At 37.2% G+C, this 22,703-nt stretch overlaps 3 protein-coding genes across 6 annotated transcripts; all 3 read left to right on the top strand.

The window, feature by feature from the left end:
- Positions 1 to 241: 241 nt before the first annotated feature.
- On the top strand, positions 242 to 10,206 carry LOC112572231 (neuronal acetylcholine receptor subunit alpha-10-like). Of its 3 annotated transcripts, XR_003100959.1 has the most exons (11): positions 242 to 508; positions 745 to 882; positions 1,243 to 1,449; positions 1,737 to 1,886; positions 2,216 to 2,436; positions 2,657 to 5,139; positions 5,299 to 5,436; positions 5,855 to 6,061; positions 7,296 to 7,445; positions 7,799 to 8,019; positions 8,441 to 10,206. XR_003100959.1 is itself a non-coding variant. In XM_025251804.1 (6 exons), exons 1-6 carry the CDS (start codon positions 278 to 280, stop codon positions 3,045 to 3,047), a joined length of 1,338 nt encoding a protein of 445 aa, XP_025107589.1. In that variant the 5' UTR covers positions 242 to 277; the 3' UTR covers positions 3,048 to 5,275. The 3 variants fall into 3 exon arrangements, 2 of the variants coding, with proteins under 2 accessions (XP_025107589.1, XP_025107588.1); XM_025251804.1 differs by lacking the exons at positions 5,299 to 5,436; positions 5,855 to 6,061; positions 7,296 to 7,445; positions 7,799 to 8,019; positions 8,441 to 10,206 and having other exon boundaries at positions 2,657 to 5,275; XM_025251803.1 differs by lacking the exons at positions 242 to 508; positions 745 to 882; positions 1,243 to 1,449; positions 1,737 to 1,886; positions 2,216 to 2,436 and having other exon boundaries at positions 3,044 to 5,139.
- Positions 10,207 to 10,212: 6 nt separating this feature from the next.
- LOC112572234 lies at positions 10,213 to 12,936 on the top strand. The gene is made up of 5 exons (XM_025251808.1): positions 10,213 to 10,320; positions 10,484 to 10,582; positions 11,019 to 11,135; positions 11,392 to 11,495; positions 12,787 to 12,936. The coding sequence occupies exons 1-4, from the start codon at positions 10,269 to 10,271 to the stop codon at positions 11,472 to 11,474; spliced, it is 351 nt and encodes a 116-aa protein (XP_025107593.1). The 5' UTR covers positions 10,213 to 10,268; the 3' UTR covers positions 11,475 to 11,495; positions 12,787 to 12,936.
- A 2,921-nt stretch (positions 12,937 to 15,857) lies between these two features.
- LOC112572956 (neuronal acetylcholine receptor subunit beta-3-like) lies at positions 15,858 to 20,800 on the top strand. Of its 2 annotated transcripts, none has more exons than XM_025252969.1 (6): positions 15,858 to 16,236; positions 16,402 to 16,539; positions 17,520 to 17,726; positions 18,081 to 18,230; positions 18,799 to 19,019; positions 19,959 to 20,800. In XM_025252969.1, exons 1-6 carry the CDS (start codon positions 16,009 to 16,011, stop codon positions 20,368 to 20,370), a joined length of 1,356 nt encoding a protein of 451 aa, XP_025108754.1. In that variant the 5' UTR covers positions 15,858 to 16,008; the 3' UTR covers positions 20,371 to 20,800. The 2 variants fall into 2 exon arrangements, with proteins under 2 accessions (XP_025108754.1, XP_025108755.1); XM_025252970.1 differs by having other exon boundaries at positions 18,081 to 18,234; positions 19,959 to 20,273.
- The last annotated feature ends 1,903 nt before the right edge of the window (positions 20,801 to 22,703 follow it).

Raw genomic sequence — 22,703 nt, forward strand, 5'->3', positions numbered from 1 at the left:
TTAAAATCAAGCAAAATATAACTGTAACATTCACTCTCAAGATAACGACAACCCCCAACCTTCATAACCTTTACAACTGTTTCCATCGTATTTTACTTCATTAATAATGTAGAGCAATTGACAAATGGAAAGCTTTTAACATGACAAGTACATTAGCATGATGACCTGAACAAAGTATGCACATCCCTCGGCTATAAAAGTCTAAAGGGCTTGGGAGCGAACCCAGTAGCAGCTACTCGGTTGTTATAGAGACTTATAGCTTATAGTTGTGACCATCATGTGTGAATATTACAGTCACCAGAGGTCAAAAGGTTTCTGTCTGGCGAGGTTAGCATTTCTAGTAGTTTACATAAGTCCTGTGTGCTCTGCCCGGTCATGGAAGGAAAGTCACTTTTACCGACTGGAGAGAGATTTACTGACTAACTACAGCCACACTGTGAGGCCAGTCATGGAGGTCAACACACCAACCAACATCTCAGTCACCTTCACACTCATGTGTATCTACGAGGTAAGAGCAACATATTGTAATCTTGAAACTGAATGAAATTCATAATGTATGATAGTCTGTGTAAGAAACATGGCAATCCTTGGTATTCTTTTGTCCCAAAATAATAATGGTGTAAGTCAAAAATAATTATAAAATAAAAAAATATATAATAGTTGTCTGTTAGTAAAGAAATGTATGCTACAAACTATATATTTGGTATGAAAGTGGCATGATTGTATGTATATCTCCATGCAAAGGTCGACGAAATAGCACAAGCCATGACCCAGAATTCCTTCGTGACTTTGACCTGGTTCGACGAATTCCTGCAGTGGGATCCACAGGAGTATGGAGGAATACAAACCACAGAACTATCCAATCGACAGGTCTGGCTGCCGGTGAGACAACACTCTGTTAACAATACTATCAAGATATACTCAGATAAAGAAAAAACTGTAGCTAAGTACCTTAGTATAATGCAGACAGAGAATAAACATGTAAAACATGGCACGCATCTCTTTAAGTTAGCTGCATTTTAACTAACGAGTTAAGAAAACTCCTTAGGTCGAGTAAGAAGATGTTAATATTAAGCATATTTTTGTGTATATCCGAATAAAAACTTTCATTCTTAAAAAAAAGCACAAACAAACAAAAAAATGTAAGAAATTTCATTTTTACTAATACGCCGATACTCCTCAACCGACTGTTCTGGAAAAAAAAATGACCTACACTATTTTGATGGAACTTTCTGTCCAAAGTTAATCCACGTTCTAAATACGGTATCCGGCTCCCTTATATTTTCACCTGATGAGATGTCAAAAATAATCTTCAAGTCTAACGGCCACGTGACCTGGTTTCATCAAGATGTGTGGAAAACAATATGTCGGATTGATATTACATTCTTTCCGTTTGACACCCAACAATGCGGCTTTAGTGTCGCCCTGTGGACATCTTTGAAATCACAGGTAAATAGTTCTGACTTTTTGTATCTTATACCTTTATAAAACTTCCTTCCACATTGCCACAATTTGATTTTTTCAATTAATTTTTTTTTCTAAAAAAATCATTGACTTTCACACAATGATATATTTTTTCATGATAATTTATAAATAAATACTTGAACAGCATTATTTTAGTATTAATGATAAATAAATGTCATCACACAAACAATTAACCGTTAAGCAAATCGTATCATGAAACTTTGATGTCTTGAGCTTGTTTATTTGTTTGGTGCAATTTGTTTTCCAAACAGGCTCTGTTTACTGATGTCTCTGTCAGAAAAGATGAAATCGCCTTCACTGAAAACTCTGAATGGGTCCTCCTGTCTTTCGAAGCAACAACTGGAGAAACTACTTATTACAATGAAACTTACTCCAGTGTTACAATTAACTTTTATTTAAAAGTGAGTTTTCGAGATTTTATGATTTTTTTTCTGCATGACATGAACCCATATCTCTGCTGAAAGTAGTATATCAAGAAACTAAGCGATAAAGTATAATAGATGATGTTCAGAGCTATGACTACGAGGAGGATAATGGCGACTCTGTGCTCCTAAGTTCAGACGGTTGGTTAGAACTGTTATATTGACCGGAGGAAGAAATTATTGAAATTATTTGTATTCACGTTCAAAGTTAAGTTTTGTTTAATTACAGATCCGCTGGCTTTGCTGTAGGATACATTTTTGACAATTTAATGAATTCATTGAAGATCTTGCCCTGTTTCCTTTCTCAGAGAAGAAGAAAGTTCCACACGCTAACTCTGATGGTTCCCAATGTCACCCTGGCGCTGCTGTCGTCTCTGGTGTTCGTACTTCCGGCGGACTCCGGGGAGAAAGTGTCTTTTATCATGGGACTTCTTCTGGCGACTGGTGTCAGCATCACCGTGTTGATGGATGTAATGCCGAGATCTTCTTTACACATCTCCTTCTTAATGATATATATTACTACAGTGAGGTAAGGCATAAGAACATTTTACAAAATTTATTTCCATATTTAAGTCTGCAGTATTATGTAGTTTACTGTCAAGAAAACGTTTAAGTGTGTAATAGGACTCGTGCGTGTAGTTAACTAGGGGTGGGGAATCTTTTTTTTTCAATCACAGGATTATGCCCTGCTTGTATAAAAGTTAAGAGTATGTGTTAGGAATAAGAATTTTGTATTGTTCTTCCTTCAGTATGACTACAGCACTAAGTGTTGTTGCTTCTGCGTATATAACCTCCTGCTGCTCTACTGATGGACCGACTGATGCGAAGACAATCACGATTGTCAGGGTTCTATGTAGGATCACCGGAACAGACTTTCCAATTTTGAAGAACAGAACAGAAAACATTCAGCAACTGGAAGTCAATGGCTGCAGCAAAACGCTTCAGACGTATGAAATGTACATTAATTCTGCCTCCGACACAAAGGAAGATAACTGCCTCACAGGGGAGACAACAAAAGAAAGGATCACTTGGATGGATCTGGCTGCTTCGTTGAACTTAGTCTGTTTCCGTATATCATTTAGTGTTGTTGTTGTGACAACAATAATATTGATTATTGTTCTTTTGCTCGGATCGTCGTAAACTTGGATATCTGTTGTTACTCACGACAAGGAACTGGAAAGTGTTTATACTTCTTAATATCTGGTTGTCATCTTCTATGAAAGACTTTGATGATACCAATACTCAAGTTGTCTTGAAGAAGGTTTAATAACACCTCTTCCTTCTCTGAATTTTGGTCTTTTTCTTTCTCCTAACGATTTCTTGAGCTCTTTTGTAGATCGTGCATAGAAAGCTTGATGTTCTTGTCTATTTTTCAAAACTTTATTGGTGGAGGACAAGAGCAGGTTTTCTCGTGTTGTGTCCATCTTCTCATGAGTCACTGGGGCAGCCTAGAGTACTGTCCAGGCTCTGTACATCATGAAAACACTTCTGAAAGTGTCTGATATCTTTGGCGATGACAGGTATGTCCTGTCAAGAGAATTATTTCAATTCCCATTAAGTCTCCGATTCTATGTACCTGCATACAAAATATTATTGTGTGTAAATTAATGAAGCTGTCTAAACCATGAATGTATGAGTCTATTTCGTGGATATGAGCATGTCATGCTATTATTTGTGCTTTCTTATCGAGGTGCTCTGAATTGCCCTCTGAGATAAAGATAGTGTTATCCATCTTAAATAAGAATATTTGTGAAAACGTGCGCTGATTCCCTCTGTACTAACAAAAGAACAGATTCTCGACAGAGAGGAAGTTGGTTATCATAAGTAACGCAGTTTGAAAGGTATGGGATGCAACCCATAAATATCTTCGTGCAGGTCTTCACAAACATTATTATTTACGATAAGATGGTTTTCTTTCGGGGAAGATCTACACAAACATGTCGGCCTTCATGAAGACGACTAAAACTATGCTTTAATCAAAATTGTATGTAAAGGATTAATTTAAAGCCGAAGTTTTCATTGGATATAAAGGCTGTAATTATATATAATTGAAACAGCTTCTATAGAGAATCACAAACAGAGCTATCACAGAAGTAGATACTATTTTGACTTAGAAATCTTTTCAAGATGAATAAATCTTTTTCATTAACAATAAATTTTAAGATCTCACTATGTTATTATTTCTAAATAAACTAGAAATTTAAAATGTAAAAGACTTTATTTTTGTGAGTTTAAAGTATGCAAAATGTTTGCTTTTTAAGTGAAAATAAAAAAAACAAACTTGCAAACTGCAGTCGTTATGTGTCTGCTTGGCAAGTCAGAAGGTGCCGCCACCACACTATGAGCAATACCGTCGCACTAGCCTCAATAAATACTTTCATTTGTTTGCATTTTTTGCATGTGTTTTGAAATTCTTCCTCCAAAAAAATTACTGAAGCAGAGTTAAGAGCTGATGCATTAGGAATATTCCCTCGCTGGACAATAACACGAGTCAGATGTCAGAAAAACAGACTCCTGGGACTCACCCACATCCAAGCTGCAAAATGACATGGACTTGCCTGAATGGCATGACTAATGGTCAGTCATAGCAGGTTTTGCAAAATGGCTTGAAACAGCAAAACATTGCAGTCTGGGATACATGTTTCGTTCTGCAATATTAAGAGCAAAGCTGTAGAACAGGCCTGTCACTTTTATTAATCTACTTATCATTTTCAGTGGCTTGGAAATGCCATTACTTGATTCAACGGGAATCGCAGAAACACTCACGGAACATTACAACAATTCTCTATGGACATCACTAAGCGAATTGTCGAGGCTAAATATTTAATTTCTAATCGCCAAATGCGAAACATTCATCAAAACGTGTTTGCATGATGGTCGCAGAATAACTCTTTAAAATATCAGCCTCGGATGCAAAAGAATGCACTATTACCATTGAGTGGCAAGCTGGTAACTGTCTACACTTGCTCGTAGATTGTATTGGATTCAATTTGAGTAAGTCATGTCCCCATCCCCGAGAAACTGCTGCAAGAATGTAAAAGTTCGAACTGTGGTGTGGTTAGTTTATTTGTTTCTAACGACGAGCCCCATTGGAGCTGTGTGGGAGAGGAATCACTATTACCGTCTGGAAGAAGATTTGCTCACCAACTACAGTCCAACGGTCAGACCAGTCCTGGATGTCAACACAGTAACTAATGTCTCCATCAGCTTCCTTGTCCTCTGCGTCTATGAGGTGAGTGCTTCAGTTTCTCACTTAAAAACACTTGGTGTATGTGTTTCAATAGATATTGCTCATACAAGAAATCTCGTGGTTCATGTAACACACAGTAGCAGATTTTAATGCTATGAATAATTTGTTGTAGAAACAATAAAACTAGTTTTCCATGAAAAGGTCGACGAAATGGTCCAAGCCATGACACAGAACTCCTACATGGCTTTGACATGGTTTGATGAACTTCTGCAGTGGGATCCACAGGAGTACGGAGGAGTAGCTTCTACGGAGTTTTCCAGCCAGAAGGTTTGGCTGCCGGTAAGACAGTAAATGCTCTATACAACTATTTTATTTAAAAATGAAAACACATTACTGGCACTGAAGGAAAGACACAAATACATGCAGAAATATAAAGACATAACCAGAAAGAAAGAAAAACAAAACAATAAGCAACCTGCATTTTTATTTGCACCTGCCTGTAAGAGAAGAGGGACCTACCGAAAATTTTATTGAGTCAGTGAACAGGTAGATGACACCAAGCCCTTCCTTTTTACCTTTACCTTTATCAGTCATTTACCCCAACGATGAAAAGACGAGTATGCTTTCCAACAGCCAAAACCACATGAACATTCCATACATTCGTTAACTAGGCGTTTTATTGTTTGTTTCTGTGTTTCTGTTTGTTATGATATACACAAAAATCATAAGTAAGGTAAATAAGACCTTTTTGTCCAAGTTTATGGAAATTTTAAACACGGCGTCCGGGTCCTGGATTGTCTCCATTGATGATATGTCGAGAGTAATCGTAAAGGCAAATGGCCACGTGACCTGGTTTCATCAAGATGTGTGGACCACCATATGTCATATGGATATAACCTACTTTCCATTTGACACTCAACAATGCAACTTCAGTGTCAGCATGTGGACTTCTTCAAAATCACAGGTATGAATTTTCCTTTTATAAATACCCTAAAATATTTAAATAATTATATATAGTTGAAAAGTTTATTATATTATTTCATGCTACTGCTAATAATATGTATTCTGAAGAATAGTATCCGGTAATGGTTAAGTACATTGTAAGACAGTTTATCAAGATAAGTCACATGGCCTGTACTTTTCCAATCACTGATCATCTTAACCTCTGATGACCCTTACCACGGGTGAACCTACATGAATCCCCCGTAGCAAGTCTGGGTTGAAATACACCCTTCAGCTCCTGAGTCCACCTGTTTGAATTATCACTCGCACCAGGGATATGAAAGACAGGAACATGGACTAACTGTGGGGAGGTCAAGTGCACAGGGTCAACACCGGGAACAAACGCATGTATAACTGAAAGGGTGACGAGGACAAATTTTTCGCGGCACTTAAGATCTTAGACTACTAGGTAATGGGTGTCTATGATCTTGAAAAAAATATCTTTTTTAGCAAAGTTGTCCCTTTAGCTTGCCAGATGCACAATACACGCAATATTTCGATACTAACAGATGATGATTTAAATTGCAAGCTTAGTACTAGGACATCGCTTTGTCTGTCGCTGGCAGTAGACAAACTTTCTGCCCGAGGCAGGACTGAAAGCACATATTTCGGTGAGAGGTGTACATTCGTTTTGTGTTGCTGGCAAAAGTTGGGAAATGTTGCGGCAGACCGTCACTTCACTGTCCACCTCATTTTCCAGATTCACTGCTTACTCTGTGAAACAGGTTGATATCTATTTTAACTTTCTTTCTTTAGTGCTTCACTCACATCAAGCTGTAAGAATTCATCAAAGAAAAAATATGTCCTGCTCGTACGAGTTGACAAGCTATCTCTAAGCTTCCCGCAAGACTTTGCAAGTGTTCTCTAGATGCCCTTTTCCGATGGTCGACTGTGATCAGTTCAGTGTAAAGATTGCACAAATTTCGTTTTGCCAAGCGATAAAAAATACTGATGTGTGTCTCTATCTTTGCCTGGGGAAATCATATTGTAGGAAGGACATACCACCTTATTCCCAACTAACTGAATGTAAAATGAAGAACAAAGCAAACAAACAAAAATTTCATTCTCCTCCTCCATCTTATCATCATGTAGGAAAATCCTTGTGGTAAACTCTAGCACTCGTCATCTTCCAGTGACATCGAGCAATGAGAAATGTGATGATTAGGAGCTAAAGCAAGGCATTGATTTGTGGACAGGTTCAGTTTGTACACATCGACCCTCGACAAGAAGAAGGATATTTTATTGAGAACTCTGAGTGGAGTCTCTTGTCTCTCAAAGCAGCAATCAGAGAAGCTCCGTATGACAACACAAGCTATTCATCCTTTACTGTGACATTTTACCTGAAAGTAAGTCTCTCTTGTCACGTATGTCGTCTGTCGTTTTGCTAGGTTCTATTCTCACGAAAAGTGCAAACAATTAATGATATAAATAAGATTCTTTGTAACAGTAAATATCTTAATTATTTTAGTTTGGTTCAGCATCTCTATGTATTATGTTTACAATTAATTCATTTTAGAACATGCAGTTTTTTTTTTCATTTTCAATCACAAGTCGTAAAAAATGATATGACCACTAATCCTAACCCTAATATTTTCAGAAAAAAGACCGCTTTTGTTATAACAAATCTTCTGTGAATTTTAAAATAAACAATTATCGCTTAGTCACGACGGGATACACTGTTTTTATATTTTTTTCCTAGAGAAGAAGAGTGTTTCACACCCTGACTCTTATCGTCCCTAACGTTATCCTGGCTTTGCTGGCGTCCCTGGTGTTTCTACTTCCGGTGGATACCGGGGAGAAAATGTCATTTATAATGGGACTGCTTCTGGCAACTGGTGTCAGCATCACAGTTCTGATGGACATCATGCCGAGATCTTCATTAAACCTGTCCTTCCTAATGATCTACATCACTGCACTGAGGTAAGCCCAGGTTTATATCACTAAATGTAAATTATCTATCCCACGTGACATTTTAATGTACAGGAAAGATAAGGAAGCGAGTTCCATGAATTAGGAACAATAAAAATAAGATGGTCACATTGTGTAGAAACGGAGTAAATTGACTGGCAAACATATACTTATTGTATCATTCAGGATGAGTTAAATTGCTTTGATATTATCTTCCTTAACGAGGGTAGTCAGCCGTTTCACTTATTCACGCCGACAATGTTTATTGCTCAACAAGTTAAAATAAACAAGGAACGTCCACAGTAAACTTCTAAACTAAAACATTATAATGTTATCAAACTTTTCTATCATATCACTAAAATAAGAACCCTTTTCGTTTAAAATAAATGAATTCAGGTATGTCCGTGTTTTGAAATTCAATGTTTGTGTCCAGTATGACCACAGCTCTGGCTGTAGTTGCCTCTGCTTACATCATCTACTGCTGTTCGCTTGATGGACCAGTCGGTGCCAAGACAACTCGACTTGTAAAATTTATGCTTAAGCTTGCCGGAAAAGACCTACATTTTTTTAAAAGTAGAGCAGAACATTTTCAGCATTTAGAAGTTCACGACTGCGGGGAAGCCTCCCCGACTTACGAGGACTACATCGAGCACAACGACGTCGGTGCGAGGGACAACCTCCGCGACACAAAGGGAGACAACTTCACTTCAAACAACACAGCGGCAGGGAAAGACAATCAAGTAAAGATTACCTGGGTGGATGTGGCTTCTGCTTTAAACCTAGTCTGTTTTCGTATCACTATTAGTGTAGTTGTCGGAATGACAGTCATATTGATATTTGTTCTTTTACTCGGATCGTCTTAAACAAACAGCTTCTGGTCAAGAGCTGGGTAACTTGCCGAAGAAGATGCTGCATAGAAAGCAAACAATATTGGACATTGTTCTTTGCTTGCTCGTTATCCTAATAAGTACAAAACAAGAAACATTAATAAATGACATCCTTTATTTCCTGACTATTTCTAAACAGCGTTTATTGTTTACTTCAGATTATTCAATATTATTATGAAAACTAACCAATAGATGGCACTTGGCTTAGTAAATGCCTAAAACACATTGTAATCTGGTAAACAATGAAGCAAAATCCCGATTGCATTCGGTAAAAGACATGAAGTGTAAAAACCCATCATCACACTAAGTCAGTCAGTTCTTTTTCAAGTGTTTTCATATCCCCATATTCAGGACAAGATGGATCCTCAGTTAAAGTGAAGAGACAAAAGACAAATATTTGGGTTTTAATGAAGGTCAGTTCTATCAGTATGGACAGCTCTTGTGTGTTGTAGTGAGAAAACGCGTGGGATAAAAAGACCATTCCAGAATGTATTGCACTTAATGTATGCTAGTCTAGAGAAAAGTATACTGTGGAGTCGATGAAGGTTACTTTCGTTGTTACAAAATATACATTGTAGATTAATTGATACGAAGGTAAAAAAGGATGGAGAAAGAAAAAGACTTACGCAGCAGAAATAGAAACGAAAACTGCAGACAGTTATACAAAGCCATTCATCCGAGACGAGAAACGAAAACAGAGATACGTTTAACGGCAAGGAAAAAAATTGAAAACAGAAAAATTCTGTTGAGTCTTTTGCGAATAAACTATCAATGTTTTAAGAAAGCTTCTCTAAAGCATAACTAATTCAGTCATCGACTAATGAGCACTCACATTAAGGAAGTCATTAATCCACATTCTATCTCTCTCCTTCTCTCTCTCTCTCTCTCTCTCTCTTTCTTTCTCTCTCTAAGATTACTCGACTAAGTAGAAGAAGAAATATGTATGAGACGTGTGTGGCTGTAAACAGGAAACAGCTGACAGTGAGCTTACTTTGATTAGAGAGATTTCTGTTATCACCACACACGTTTCCTTATTGGGGCTTTAGGTATTAACTCAGTCAGGCTGTCTTTTGTAAAGAGTTTTAGAATCATTTATGAAAAAGGTAAGCATTGATTAACCCAATGAAGGGTGAGGTCAATTTCTAATGATTTGGTGACACCTGCAAGAAGTAAGTAAAATATACAGGGATCTAAACAAGACACAAAAGGTGTGGAAACGACATTGATGTCAGATACTGTGATTAATAAGCACACCTACCCACACAAACACACGTTTAGTAGAAAGATATAAAAGGGTGTGTGATGGCATCACCTCTTCACGGAAGATCATCTGAACCATCGGTAGACAAGAAGACCTTTGCGACTGAACTAAGAATGGAGCTGGCTTTGCTTGGAACTGTCTTCTTGCTTCTTCTGGCTGCTAACCGTACGTACATCCTATACATATTGTCTTGTCCATGAACAATTTTGATAGTCACAGTAAGTTCAAATAGATATAAGCAAAAATGTTTGAAGGAGAATTATTGATGACGCTGATAAAACATCTACAAGGTGGTGCTGTGTGTTGTTGCTATGCCATGTTGTTACAGCGACCCTAGCGGCCACCAATGTTGGAGTAGGCTCCCCCTGTTCTGCTGCCGACACCTGCGTGACTGGCGCTGTCTGTGACAGAGTCTATGCCAAGTGCTGCAAGTATTTCTTTTCACTCTACAAGACAAGAAATGTTTTAAAATCCTATATTGACATAAAAAACAAAGAGGTGTAGGTACACAAGTTTGCATTTTTATAAGCGACAAATGTTCCGATCCTAACATAACCGAGTAAACCAATTATTACTATTATGAAAACAGGTAACCAATCAGTCGCTATATTAATATGCCCTGAATAACTTAATTTATAAAAAAAAACTATTCTTTATTTGTAAGACTGACAAATTTAGTGGAAAATTGTATTTACACGATAACTTGTTATTACTGTGCAAATAGTAAATAACATAGTCTCGATGTCCTATAATTTTGTTAATAAGTAACGAAAATCTGATTTCAGTAAAAACACCAAATTTATGAAAAAGTTTGTGTTTGTGTGCTAAGTACTATTGTGTAAACAAACAACACCTGATTGCAGTGCTGACACAAGGCCAGGAGTGTTCAGGGGAAAATGCAAACAACTGTGTGTCGGGTGCCTACTGCCTGACTACTTGTGAATGTGAAGATGACTACAAGGCTGTGTCCAATCTCTGTGGTAAAGATATAACAAATATTAAGTTACTGTATTACCGGTGTGTGCAAATGTATGTTTGATACCCGCTTGTACGAACTGTGTGTATGAGTCTTGTTTTATGTGTCTCTGTCACAACGCGCTAATTAATATACTTTTTTACTATATACCGATACTAACTTTGATATCAAAATATTTTAGACTATAAAGAATAACAGAAATCCAAGATAACTTTTTTTGTTGTCCGTCTCTTTTGTAATATAGAATGCTTATTTTTCAGAACCTGTGGACTCTGGAACTGGAGGCACTTTCACACTCAACTCTAAGCGCAGCGCTGTCCGCAAGATGTGGTTGTTCAGGTAGAGACTGACATCAGGCACACAGGTGAGTACTCAGGTTCATTGATATACATAAGCATGGTAAAATGTAAGGAAAATGTTTATAACCTTAGTATTAGCCAAATGTAAGAGTGAGAGACATACTTTGGCTGGAGTTACAGTGATACCTCGGTTCTCGAACGCCTTGACTTTCGACCAAATCGGTATTCGACCAGGAAATTCGAGAAAATTTTGTCTTGGAATCCGAACAAATATTTGGAACTCGAACATCCGAAAGTCTGAGATGAGCCGAGTTGAGCCGAATGGCGTTCATTCAGCCCAGCGCGCCTTGCTTGCGTCATCAGTGTGAGTGCAGAGAGAGAGAGAGTGACGTTTTGTGGAGAGAGTCATGAAATGTGTGCAAAATGGGCAGAAATCGCAAATTGTATTGAATAACATCACCCTGATAAAGTGGTAGCAAATAGAGCAGTTAACATTTTTAATGACAATGTTATGTCCACTTTCCGCAAAATTCTGCAACGGAGAAAAAAACAGCAAACAATTGACAAATTCTTCCGTAAAGAAATCAGACAAGCAACTGCAGAGCAAGATTCTGATTCTCCTCAGCAAAAGATACAGAGAACAGAAACACCCGAAGAGCAGTTACCCTCTGTTTTTATTGAAGAGGACTCCCCTTCAAAACAATAACCATCCCCCTTCCCACTTCCCTCCACATTCATTCCCTCCTGCCATAAAGTTTGGTACAGGTACAGTAAATGAAACACAATTTACTGTTCTGTACTGTACAGTACATTTTATTTATTTATTTATTTTTTTTTTGCTTTAATAAATACACTTTTATTTCTTATTTCTTGTTGAGACTCATGTTTTTCTACATATTATATACAAATTAGGCAAGTAAATAGGCATTTTCTGGGGCTTGGAACGAATTAATCCAGTTTCCATTATATCCTATAGGTTTCATTGCTTCGGTTCTCGAACAATTATGTTCTCGACCGTCCTCCCGGAACGAATTATGTTCGAGAACCGAAGTATCACTGTAGTTATCTTTTAGTCAGAACAAAAGTGATCTTATTCATGTATCCATGTGGGAAATAAACAAAAGCATAAATTAAAAAAAACATGTTTTTATATGCACATGTATCATATTTTAGAGGCGCATAATACATGCATATATGTATGCATACATATTAATACATACAATACATATATCATACTAAACTGGAGTAACAAGTTCAACAGCTTTCTCAAGACTTATTTTCGATAATAAGCAGCAGTTAAGATTCTTACATAGTCTCATATGTAAACTGAGGTGTTGTTGACTTTTTTTATTTTAGTTGCTGACGACAGTGGGATAGCATCAAATCACATCTCCAGCTGTCAGCCCATTGTCATGCTGATGAAAGTGTTAGCGAGAAACAGAGAAAGTCCCACATCCGACTAGTTCACGATCTGTTTAATCACAAATAAATTTTCAGAAGCTCTGATGCATTGACCGTGTTTTTTGTCTGAAAGTACAGGAATGAGTAAAGAAGTGAGGGACTGATCTAAGCATACCAAACATTGACATCAGCGTGAACACTCATGATACACACAATACACAAACACAAAATACTTACAATACACAGAGTGCACCTAATATTATCTCCCCTTGCTCTACCGCTTTTCCTCCCTCTAGCGATTCTAAAGAACGGGCAACGAAGAATGAAACAGAAGAAGAAAAGTTTAATAGAACATCAAATGCAAAGCACGTTAGATGTAATGGTAGAGGAAAAAAGAGATGGACATCGATATCCAAACATCAAATCATTGCAACAATCAGACTTTTGTCTCTACAATGTCATAGAGGCATATTTGTCTGATCACTGGCTGTTCATTCTTACTCGGTTTTCTGTTATTCTCTAAAAAAATGAATTGCATGCATTGGACTTTTACAACTACGAAGAAGGCATAAGCATGCTGGTGGTTATTTGAATTCATCTAGAAGATACATTTCATACTATACTGAAGCCACGCTAGTGCACCATTCACAAGGCTTCCAGCAGTCAACACCAAACAGAGAGACAGAATGAGCAATAGTTTCGTACTAAAGTAACAGCTTTTCAAGTTTTGTGATGTCTTTTGAAGAAGGAAAAAATAGATAATGTGGAGGAGGACAATTGGTGTTTCACGCCGAGCCAGCAACTAAGGCTGTGACAAGGCAGCTAGCCCTGTAAACAGATGTCACATGCACACGACAGAAAGAGAGAAGGGCCTGAGCTCGCGACCATGAATACAAATTATAAAGTAAGAAAGAATTGTTTCTTACTTGCTTCCTCGCTAAACGTTTAATTCATAATCGAACAACAATCATCAGTCACACAGCTCCTGATGTTAGACCTGTCTGTGTTCACGTGACCTAAACTAGTCCTTGTAACATGCATTTGTAGTGCTCTAGTATCTTAGTAATTATCTTCTCTACAGCTGAAATTATGAATGTTTATCAAAACAAAACAGAAAAGAGTTTAACCGACACAGCTTCGTTGTGTTGCAGTTGTTGATGTTTAACTATCACGACCGAGGCTTTTTCACTCTGTCATCACTTTGTCAGAAAGTCTTAACTCAGTTATTAATTCTACCATAAGGGCTATACCCAAGTTTGATTTTTAGAAATCGTAAACTATTTTTGCAGAGGACTTTTTCATCATAGCTATAGAGCACTGTGGTTCACAAATTTTACCAAAACATTTCAAGAAAAGCACAAAAATACTTTTTTACTACTACTATTACTGTTTTTATTATTATCATCATTATTATCAGATAGTTTTCACTGTCTGATATGTCGCTAACTATATTTACAAACCAAAAAGTACAGATGACATCTTAGTCCATAATCACAGATATTAGCTGTTAAAGTCCGGAATATATATACACATATACATACACAAGATTATACTTTCATTGCCACTTTTCTCTTAAAACGATTAAAATCTTATAGTAATGAAATGAAATCTGCTCTTTAACAATTTTGATAAATAATTAAAACATTTTTTAATCAAGAACAATTAGTCTACACCAAATAACTAGGTAGCCAGAGCTTGGACATTACCGCGACTTGTTTTGACAATAAGGGACGTAACTAAGCAAAAGGCAATTCTGTAGAAGATTTACTTCCCTTAGACACAGTGTACAGTGTCAACGGAGTACACTGTTCTCTATATCTACCTCAGGTCTGAAGACCTCAGGGGAAACAACTCTAACTTAACAGTGCCGCAGTGTGTGTGCTGGTGTTTAACTGTTTTTTTTTTTTTTTTATTTTTTTATTTCTTTTATTATTTTCCCTTACCAAAATTCCTCGTTACCCTTTCTTTTCTTTGCGTGGGGTAGTCCCCGTTTCTCTTGCATGTACGTGTACGTGCAAGTGTATTTCTTCAATATTTTTTTCTTTGTTATATTTATCTACATTTTTATTAAACTGCTTATTTGTAGCGTTCATTTCGTCCTTGGTGTGGTCTGCGTTCATCAAAGATTCGACAGGTCCGTCGTGTCCCGCCTCTGGCTGAGCGAGTGGGTGTGTGTTCGTGCCGGCTGTATGAGCGGTTGTCAGCGTGCATCCGGCGACACTAGGGGCGACACTCCACACCTGTCTCACCTGTTGCTACTAAAAGCATGTTTATTAAAAGCTATTGAATTAAGGTACACACATACTGAACATTATACCTACGGTCACTACACATTTGATTTTTAAAAATCTTTGCCATTTTCATTCACCATTTGAGCACCTTATTACATCCTCTTGACAAATTTTCATAAAGTTTGTTATAAAATATAATGCACCATCTCTCACAGTGCACCTTTGTGATCAAGAATGCGCCATTTGATTATTTTTCTTTGGCCAGGCGATTTAATGACTTTTTAAAAATATACTATCCTTGCATGTATTGTTTGAGAAAAAAGTCACTGTTCTCATAAAAGTTCTCCCCTTACCTCAAAAACGACCTTAAAATGACAGGTCTGTGTATATTTGTATGAAACTTACTGTTGGACTCATCCATTCCTTCCTCAGTTCTCCATTTGTGCTTTCATTTTACCCTTTGTGTGTGGGAGGGAGAGGGTGTAGGCAGGTGGAGGTGCTGGTGTAAAGGTCACGAGATCAAAATGTAGACAGACCTATCTTGATAGAGAAAAGCTTCCTGCTTATTCCGAATAATGAAGTTCGGTATGATCATAACTCGCTTCCATTGGGTCTCTGTATGGAGGACACAGGGCAAACTCAACAATGGCTGTGAAACTCAGCTCTCATAAACTCATTATTCAGGATAGCAAATACTGGTGAATAAACTTTCACAAGCAATCGCAAGTTTGTTGTTTACCATCTGTCCATATACAGAAGTCACATGTGCTGTGTGTATATATATATAAACACCTGACTGCTGGAGATAACCCAGAGGCATTTCGTATCAGGTAATGTGAACATCCTAGAATGAAAAAGAAGACAGACGTGGAACAGAAGTGTGGCTGTACACTTTAACTGAGCATATGAACAGTTTTCAGCAGAGTGGCCTGAAGTTTCAGCAGTCATGTCAGTGACCTCAAGATCGCGTTACCAGGGGTCAGGAGGTCACAGGCTAGTGTGGATAGTTGTTATGTCCCTTGCCACGAATTCTGTGTGTTTTGCCCTGAATAACCAAAACTACCGCCTGGAGAAAGATTTGCTGAGAAACTACAGCCGTACAGTTAGACCAGTTCAGAATCTGAACACTATAATAAATGTATCAATCACTTTTGTTGTGTTCAGCATCTTCCACGTAAGTTTAATCTTTGTTTCTACTTTGAAAATATCAACCATTCATCTAATAATAAATATTTAAAAAATTTAATTAATTACCATGGCCAGTGTATAGTAGTGAGGAGAGGCTTATGTCTGAATAAGTGATTGTACATGTGTATAAACATTTGTATTACTTGTCAAGATCGACGAACAGAACCAAGCAATGACACAGAACTCCTACATAGCTTTAAGGTGGTTTGATGAGTTCCTGAAGTGGGATCCACAGGAATATGGAGGACTGACAACTATAGAACTTTCCAGTAAAGCAATTTGGCTTCCGGTAAGAGAGTAAATGTTTTAACTTCAGTCAAAGGAAAAAATACTTTACAAGTAAACTAGGAATATTAAAAAACGTAGATCACTGACTGATAGATTGACTGACTGACTAATTAACTGACTGATTGACTGATAGTTGTAAACTATTGTTATACTCTCTTTGCATTAAATAAATCATTTGGAAACGAAAAAGAAAGTCATGTGCATCTAAAGTGTTGCAAGTTAGGCCACTTAAGTTCAAAGGGTTCAAATTCTTTCAGCAAAAAACGATCTACATCAAGCAAGCTAACTCAGAGAGTAGGTAAAGGTGGAAACAAATGTAGAGTAACAAATCTCGAAGTAGAGCACTTCTCTCTTGGTCTTTAACGTGTTAGTTCCATCTACAGACTTTGTGATAATATCTCCCATCAGAGGAAAAGGGTCTTAAAAATTAAGATGGAAAAAACTTCCCGCGTCCCCATCTTCGTTATGTCCATACCATCCCAGTAAAGCACCGTCAACCGAGCCAGGAGAATCCCACACTAGTCGGTTCAAACCCCATACCATGAAGCATATTTGGTGCCGAAGGAAAATATACCAGCAGCATTTTTATCGAAAAAACACAGGACACACCCCGATACAATGCAAGTTTTTGACTACTGAGTCCCTGAAAACAATTGTTACACAAGTAAACGAAGCTGACTTTATGACAGACAGCTTTCGTATTTATAGCTATTTAAGACATTTCTCTTCGTTCTGAATGAGTCAGCTAGTACGTGATGAGTAAAGGAACAAACAAAAAGATTTTTTTAAAACTAATATTAGTATCAATGGTTGTACTTAGTGATAGCTTGTCTTTTTACTTGAATGAATTCTGCATGCATGTGGAACCACGCATACAAACATGTTATCAAGGAACCATTACCATACACAAAATATGTAAAGAATACTGCTATCCCTGCAGTCTATGGAACTCATGAATAACTTTTATGTTTTTGTCTACAGTATATGGACAGCATTAATACGTTTGATCCTTCCTCGCTCTTTTCCTCTGACCAATTGTCTAACGCAGTGGTTCAGGCCAGTGGCCAAATCACGTGGTTTCAACAAAATGTTTTGACAACAATATGTCGCATGGACATCACATACTTTCCCTTCGACAGTCAACTGTGCAACATCAGTGTCAGCATGTGGACATCTTCTACATCCCAGGTTAATACTTATCTATTTCTGCTGTATATTTTGATTGCCATAGATATACCTGATCATTATCTTTAAAACTACATTTGTTTAAACCGTAAAAATATAAATATACAATATTTCTTTTATTGTTAAGAATAAAAAACGAGAAAACAAGCTTCACTTAAGTCTACCATTAAAAAAAAATAGCATTCTTAGAGAATGGACCATCGGGAAGATTTTTGCATTGTAGATGATTCAGATTAAGAAATAAAATTGTGTAAAGATAGCTTTCTAATTACCTTTTATTTGACATGAACAATGGCATGAATGTCTTTCAATACAAGTGTGTAGCATTTATATCAAATTATTTGTTTCTGGACACAGGTTCAGATTTCAGAGGTCGTGGCTCGACAAGATGATGTCTTTTTCGTCGAAAATTCTCAGTGGATACTTAAGTCTCTCGAAGCAACGCTAGGAGAAACTTCTTTTGGCAATGAAAGCTACTCAGCTTTTACTGTCAGCTTTTACTTAAAAGTAGGTTTGTAAAAAAAATTCTCTTCTTTTAATTTATAGAACTTTATCGAACAAGAGTTTGACTAGAAGTTATACGTAGTACGTGCACTTACAAGTAGATATTAAAGACCAACTTCTCTTACATCGGTGGATGATGACAACAACCACAAACTTGAGATTTGTGATTGCTTTTACCTCTGTGAAGTGATGCGTGGCGAACACTTTCTTAACATAAGTGTTTATTTATTTATGACTTTATGTTTACTCACGCATGCGCGAACATACACACACCACACATACTATCATGGATACAGGTAATAAAACAGAAACAAAACAAACTGTCAACAGCATTTTAAAATTATTTTTTATGACATTCTACTTTTAAAATGTAAAAAATACTTGTTAGCCACAACAATATTAGTTAAAAATCCACTTACATCCGTTATTTTGTATATCAATATATTGTATTATTTTCCTTAGATATTTTCTTATTTTTAATCTTTTTACTCCTTTCTAGATTAGGTTTTTATTTATATATTTATACATGCACTCTTGCATACTAAATTTTGTTCGGTTGGTTTTCTTACAGAGAAGAAGAATGTTTCACACGCTGACACTCATCATCCCCAATGTCCTTCTGGCCTTGTTGGCCTCCCTGGTGTTTCTGATTCCCTCCGATGGCGGGGAGAAGATGTCGTTCATAATGGGACTGCTGCTGGCCACTGGGGTCAGCTTGACAGTTCTGATGGACATAATGCCGCGATCATCATTACACATCTCTGTCCTCATGATCTACATTGGTGCACTAAGGTAAGACAGCAGTCCTTCCACTTGATGGATTGCATAGACGATATGTGGACGTTGTCAGCCTCAGGTGACTTCTCTACAATTAGAATGCATGTGTCTTTGTTGATATCCTTCTGTATACTGTTATTTCTGCAGAGTCGTTGGTTCATTAAGATGATGTTGGAGTCTGTCTACCGGTGTAAGTTGCATAGGCCCTTGCAATATTCAGTCGTGTACCTCGCTTAACATTATTTGTCGTCGATGACTGTAGCATTGAGCTGACTAGTTTTAATGAAGTAGTCCAAAGGCCTTTCTTGCTACCCAGGGCCATACCTCGTTTTTTTAATGAAATTGTCCCCCTAGTAACTCTCGAACTGCTTTTAATAAAAGCACATCAATGGGGACATTGAGAAGACAGAAATTTTCATGTGTTTTTATTGTGCTTTCTTCTTTGTTCTCATCTTTACTCATCTTTCCGTTCTTTTATGTACTACACATTAACCATGTGTGGTGTGTGTGTGTGAGACAAACTCTTCGAGTGTTTTTCCCCTGTATAAATTGCACATTTTTGTAATTAGTACTTTTTAGATGGCTGATTAGACCAATGGTTTGGTAGTTTAAGCACTGTTTAATATTCCTGTCTCTAGACCGATATGAACAGCGATTGAGTTTATTCTTTGTGTTGCTCATTAGACTGGATGTGCGCAACAAGATCTTAAGGCTACTTTTTTAATATCCATGCTATTTTAATTGTTTGTGAAATGATTAAAAGTACACGAATCTTTTTAATTAAGTCTACTTTATTAAAAATTTACTGCTTTAATTTTTTGTTGGCCTTCATTAATTTTTCTTAGCTTTCCCGGAATAACAATAGTATTTAAGACTTTGCAGTAAGCAAAGTTTTGTTTCGGTTCAAGTATGTGTGTTTTGCATGTTGTGTCACCATTTTCTTCTGTCTGCTAGCATAACCTCTGGTCTGGCTGTGGTGGCCTCCACTTGTATTGTCTTCTGCTGCTCACTACAGGGGACCGTCGGTCCCAAGACTTTACTGCTCTTCAAGCTTCTGCGCAAGATCATCTGCAAAGACCTACATGTCAGCAAACAAAGGGTAGACCCTCACATCCATGTTAAAATCCCCAATGAGAGCAAACTACACAAACAAGCAAGTCCTCGCTCAGCTGCGATTCACAACCTGTACGACTTACAGAAGGACAAACCCACCTCGCAAGAGACTGTAGCAAGAGATGATGAAGAAGACCACATCACTTGGAGGGAAGTGGGAGCTGTTCTGGACCAAGTCTGTTTTCGTATCACCATTATTCTTGTAGTTGGAATGACAGTCGTACTAATGCTTATTCTTTCTTTCGGCTCTTAAAATAAAAAAAAGTGTTTTGTTCACAGGTAAAACTGTGATGGACCGCTTGCATTGAGTGTCGGACACCTTGAGTGTTAATTATAATGATGTATTTTAATTTTAAACAATAGAAAAAAGTTCATTTAGTCATTGCTGATTACTCTCAGTCCTGACGACACAAGAACTGTCTCCAAACATGTTTACAGCTTACATTAGACTTTATACCCATATTACTAATGAGTTACAGAATTTGTTTCTTCTTTAGTGTTTTAAATGTTTGAAACATGGTTATCGACATATCCATTAGCATCCAAGCGTACATTTTTCTCTTGGATTATACATTTTAGATATTTTTGTCTTTCTTAGAAATTGTTTCTTTCCCATTTTTCCTAGAAATGAGATGTCAGTCACTGATATCATGGTTAATTATAAATAAAGAGACGAACACTTGTATCAGTGCGAAATGCATCGTTATTCTTGACGGACATTTCTTTGTATATGTGTTCAAATCTTCGTTGCATTATTGCCTGCATTTAAACTCTAGAGGTTTTTTTTATAGTCATTCCTAGCACAGGTCTTGGTTTTGCAGGTGGTGGTGGTGGTGGTGGTAGTAGTAGTGGTCGTAATAATAATAAATAAACGAATAATAGGAACAAGAAAACGCAATTTCTTACTTTACTAAAGACACAATGAGTTCTAAAACAAGTAGAAGAAAAACAGACACGGAATGCACATGTTTAGAGAGCCACACGAACCAGAGACAAATAAAGAAAAGCACACACAGTTTACTGGGACAGCGCAGAAAACAAAATCGACAGCTTTACTTAATTGTTTAATAGTCCAAAGAACTATTTTTTTTATTATCGATATCCCTTCACATATTTAGAAATAAAAGCTAGTTGAATTTATTGAACTTGCAAAGTCTTTTTTATTACACAATTGTAAGACCTCACCGACAACCGCTAAGAGAAAGCAATGAATGTGCTGTAGGGTCCCGCACGGAAATCACTCTGATAGCATGAATATAAAAGAGCAGACGGCCAGAAGACCATTCAATGCCATTGTAAGAACTGTCACCACCTGTCAACAGAGTCAACTTGAAGTTTTGGCAGTCATGTTGGTGTCCTCAAGATTGCCATACCTGGGGTCAAAAGGTGGCAGTGTTGTGTGGTTGGTGTGTCTGGTGTTTGCCTTCAACAACACGAGCGCGCCTTTGACAGGACAGAGACTGACTATTACCGTCTACAGACAGACTTGCTGACCGACTACAACTCTGCAGTCAGTCAGTTCTGGATGCCAGCACCACAACAACAATAGCTGTAAATGTTGTTATGCTAAGCATCAATGATGTAAGTACATAATTTAAATACATTTTCTACTTTTAGTTTGCTGCAGCTGCAGCTGCAGCTGTCGTTTTAAAGCCGCTGGGTAAAAGGAAAACATCAAAGACACATTTGCCACTGCTCTTTAATTACTACCTCAGGGGTAAAGCAGCACTCGTTGCTACTAGACATGAGACTATGTTATGATTGTTTTAAGAAAATAAGTCAAATGCACATTGTTGTCATGACATCAAGTATAGTGTTAGTACTTGTTGTTAGTAAAGTTAGTTGTAAAGTTTCATAACTAAATCATATTTGTTCTTCCAGAGAGAGGGTTAGTGTTAGATACCTAAGAGAACCACTCATTTCTTCTATGTCTGTTTTAGGTATTTGAACAAGTGTTCAGTAATATGTTTTGCTTATTTATTTCCCCACTTGTGTGCAGATTGTGACTCAGCAAAGCACGTTATATCAGCACATGCAGGGTGTGTTCGCATTCTATTCAGGGTACACCCCGTGTTATCAAGATCTCACACAACCTGCGCCGATATGTAGTATAGCAAAATGTCATAAAAATACTGCCAAAAAATTAACTGTAGCCGAGGGATATATTTTAGCACCAGTCCCTTCCATAGCTAAATAAGCTCGGTGTCCTCGATCAAAACCAAAGAGCGCCATGACAAACATTTCGGTTTCTTTCATGTCTGAGAGAAGAAGAAAAATAGCAAAGTAGTGTAAGTTTTTAAAATGCTTCATAACTTCTTTGTACTTTGCATTTTATGGCAGTTTTATAATACTAAGTTTAGTCCATATTCACACAATAGCAAGCAATGTACCTTCTACATGCCAATGCCATTCTCTTTCAGTGATTATACATGGATTTCGTACATATTTAAAACAAAAACATTTAGAATTATTCATTGAATGAGGGATTTTTTTCATTGTTCTTAGACTATCATTATACATTTACATAAATGTCAGCATGACTGTATTTGGCAACAAGTGGTTGCTACAGACTTGTACACTTGCATA

The sequence above is a fragment of the Pomacea canaliculata genome, linkage group LG9 (assembly GCF_003073045.1).
Source record: "Pomacea canaliculata isolate SZHN2017 linkage group LG9, ASM307304v1, whole genome shotgun sequence".
NCBI classification, from domain to species: Eukaryota; Metazoa; Mollusca; class Gastropoda; order Architaenioglossa; family Ampullariidae; genus Pomacea; species Pomacea canaliculata.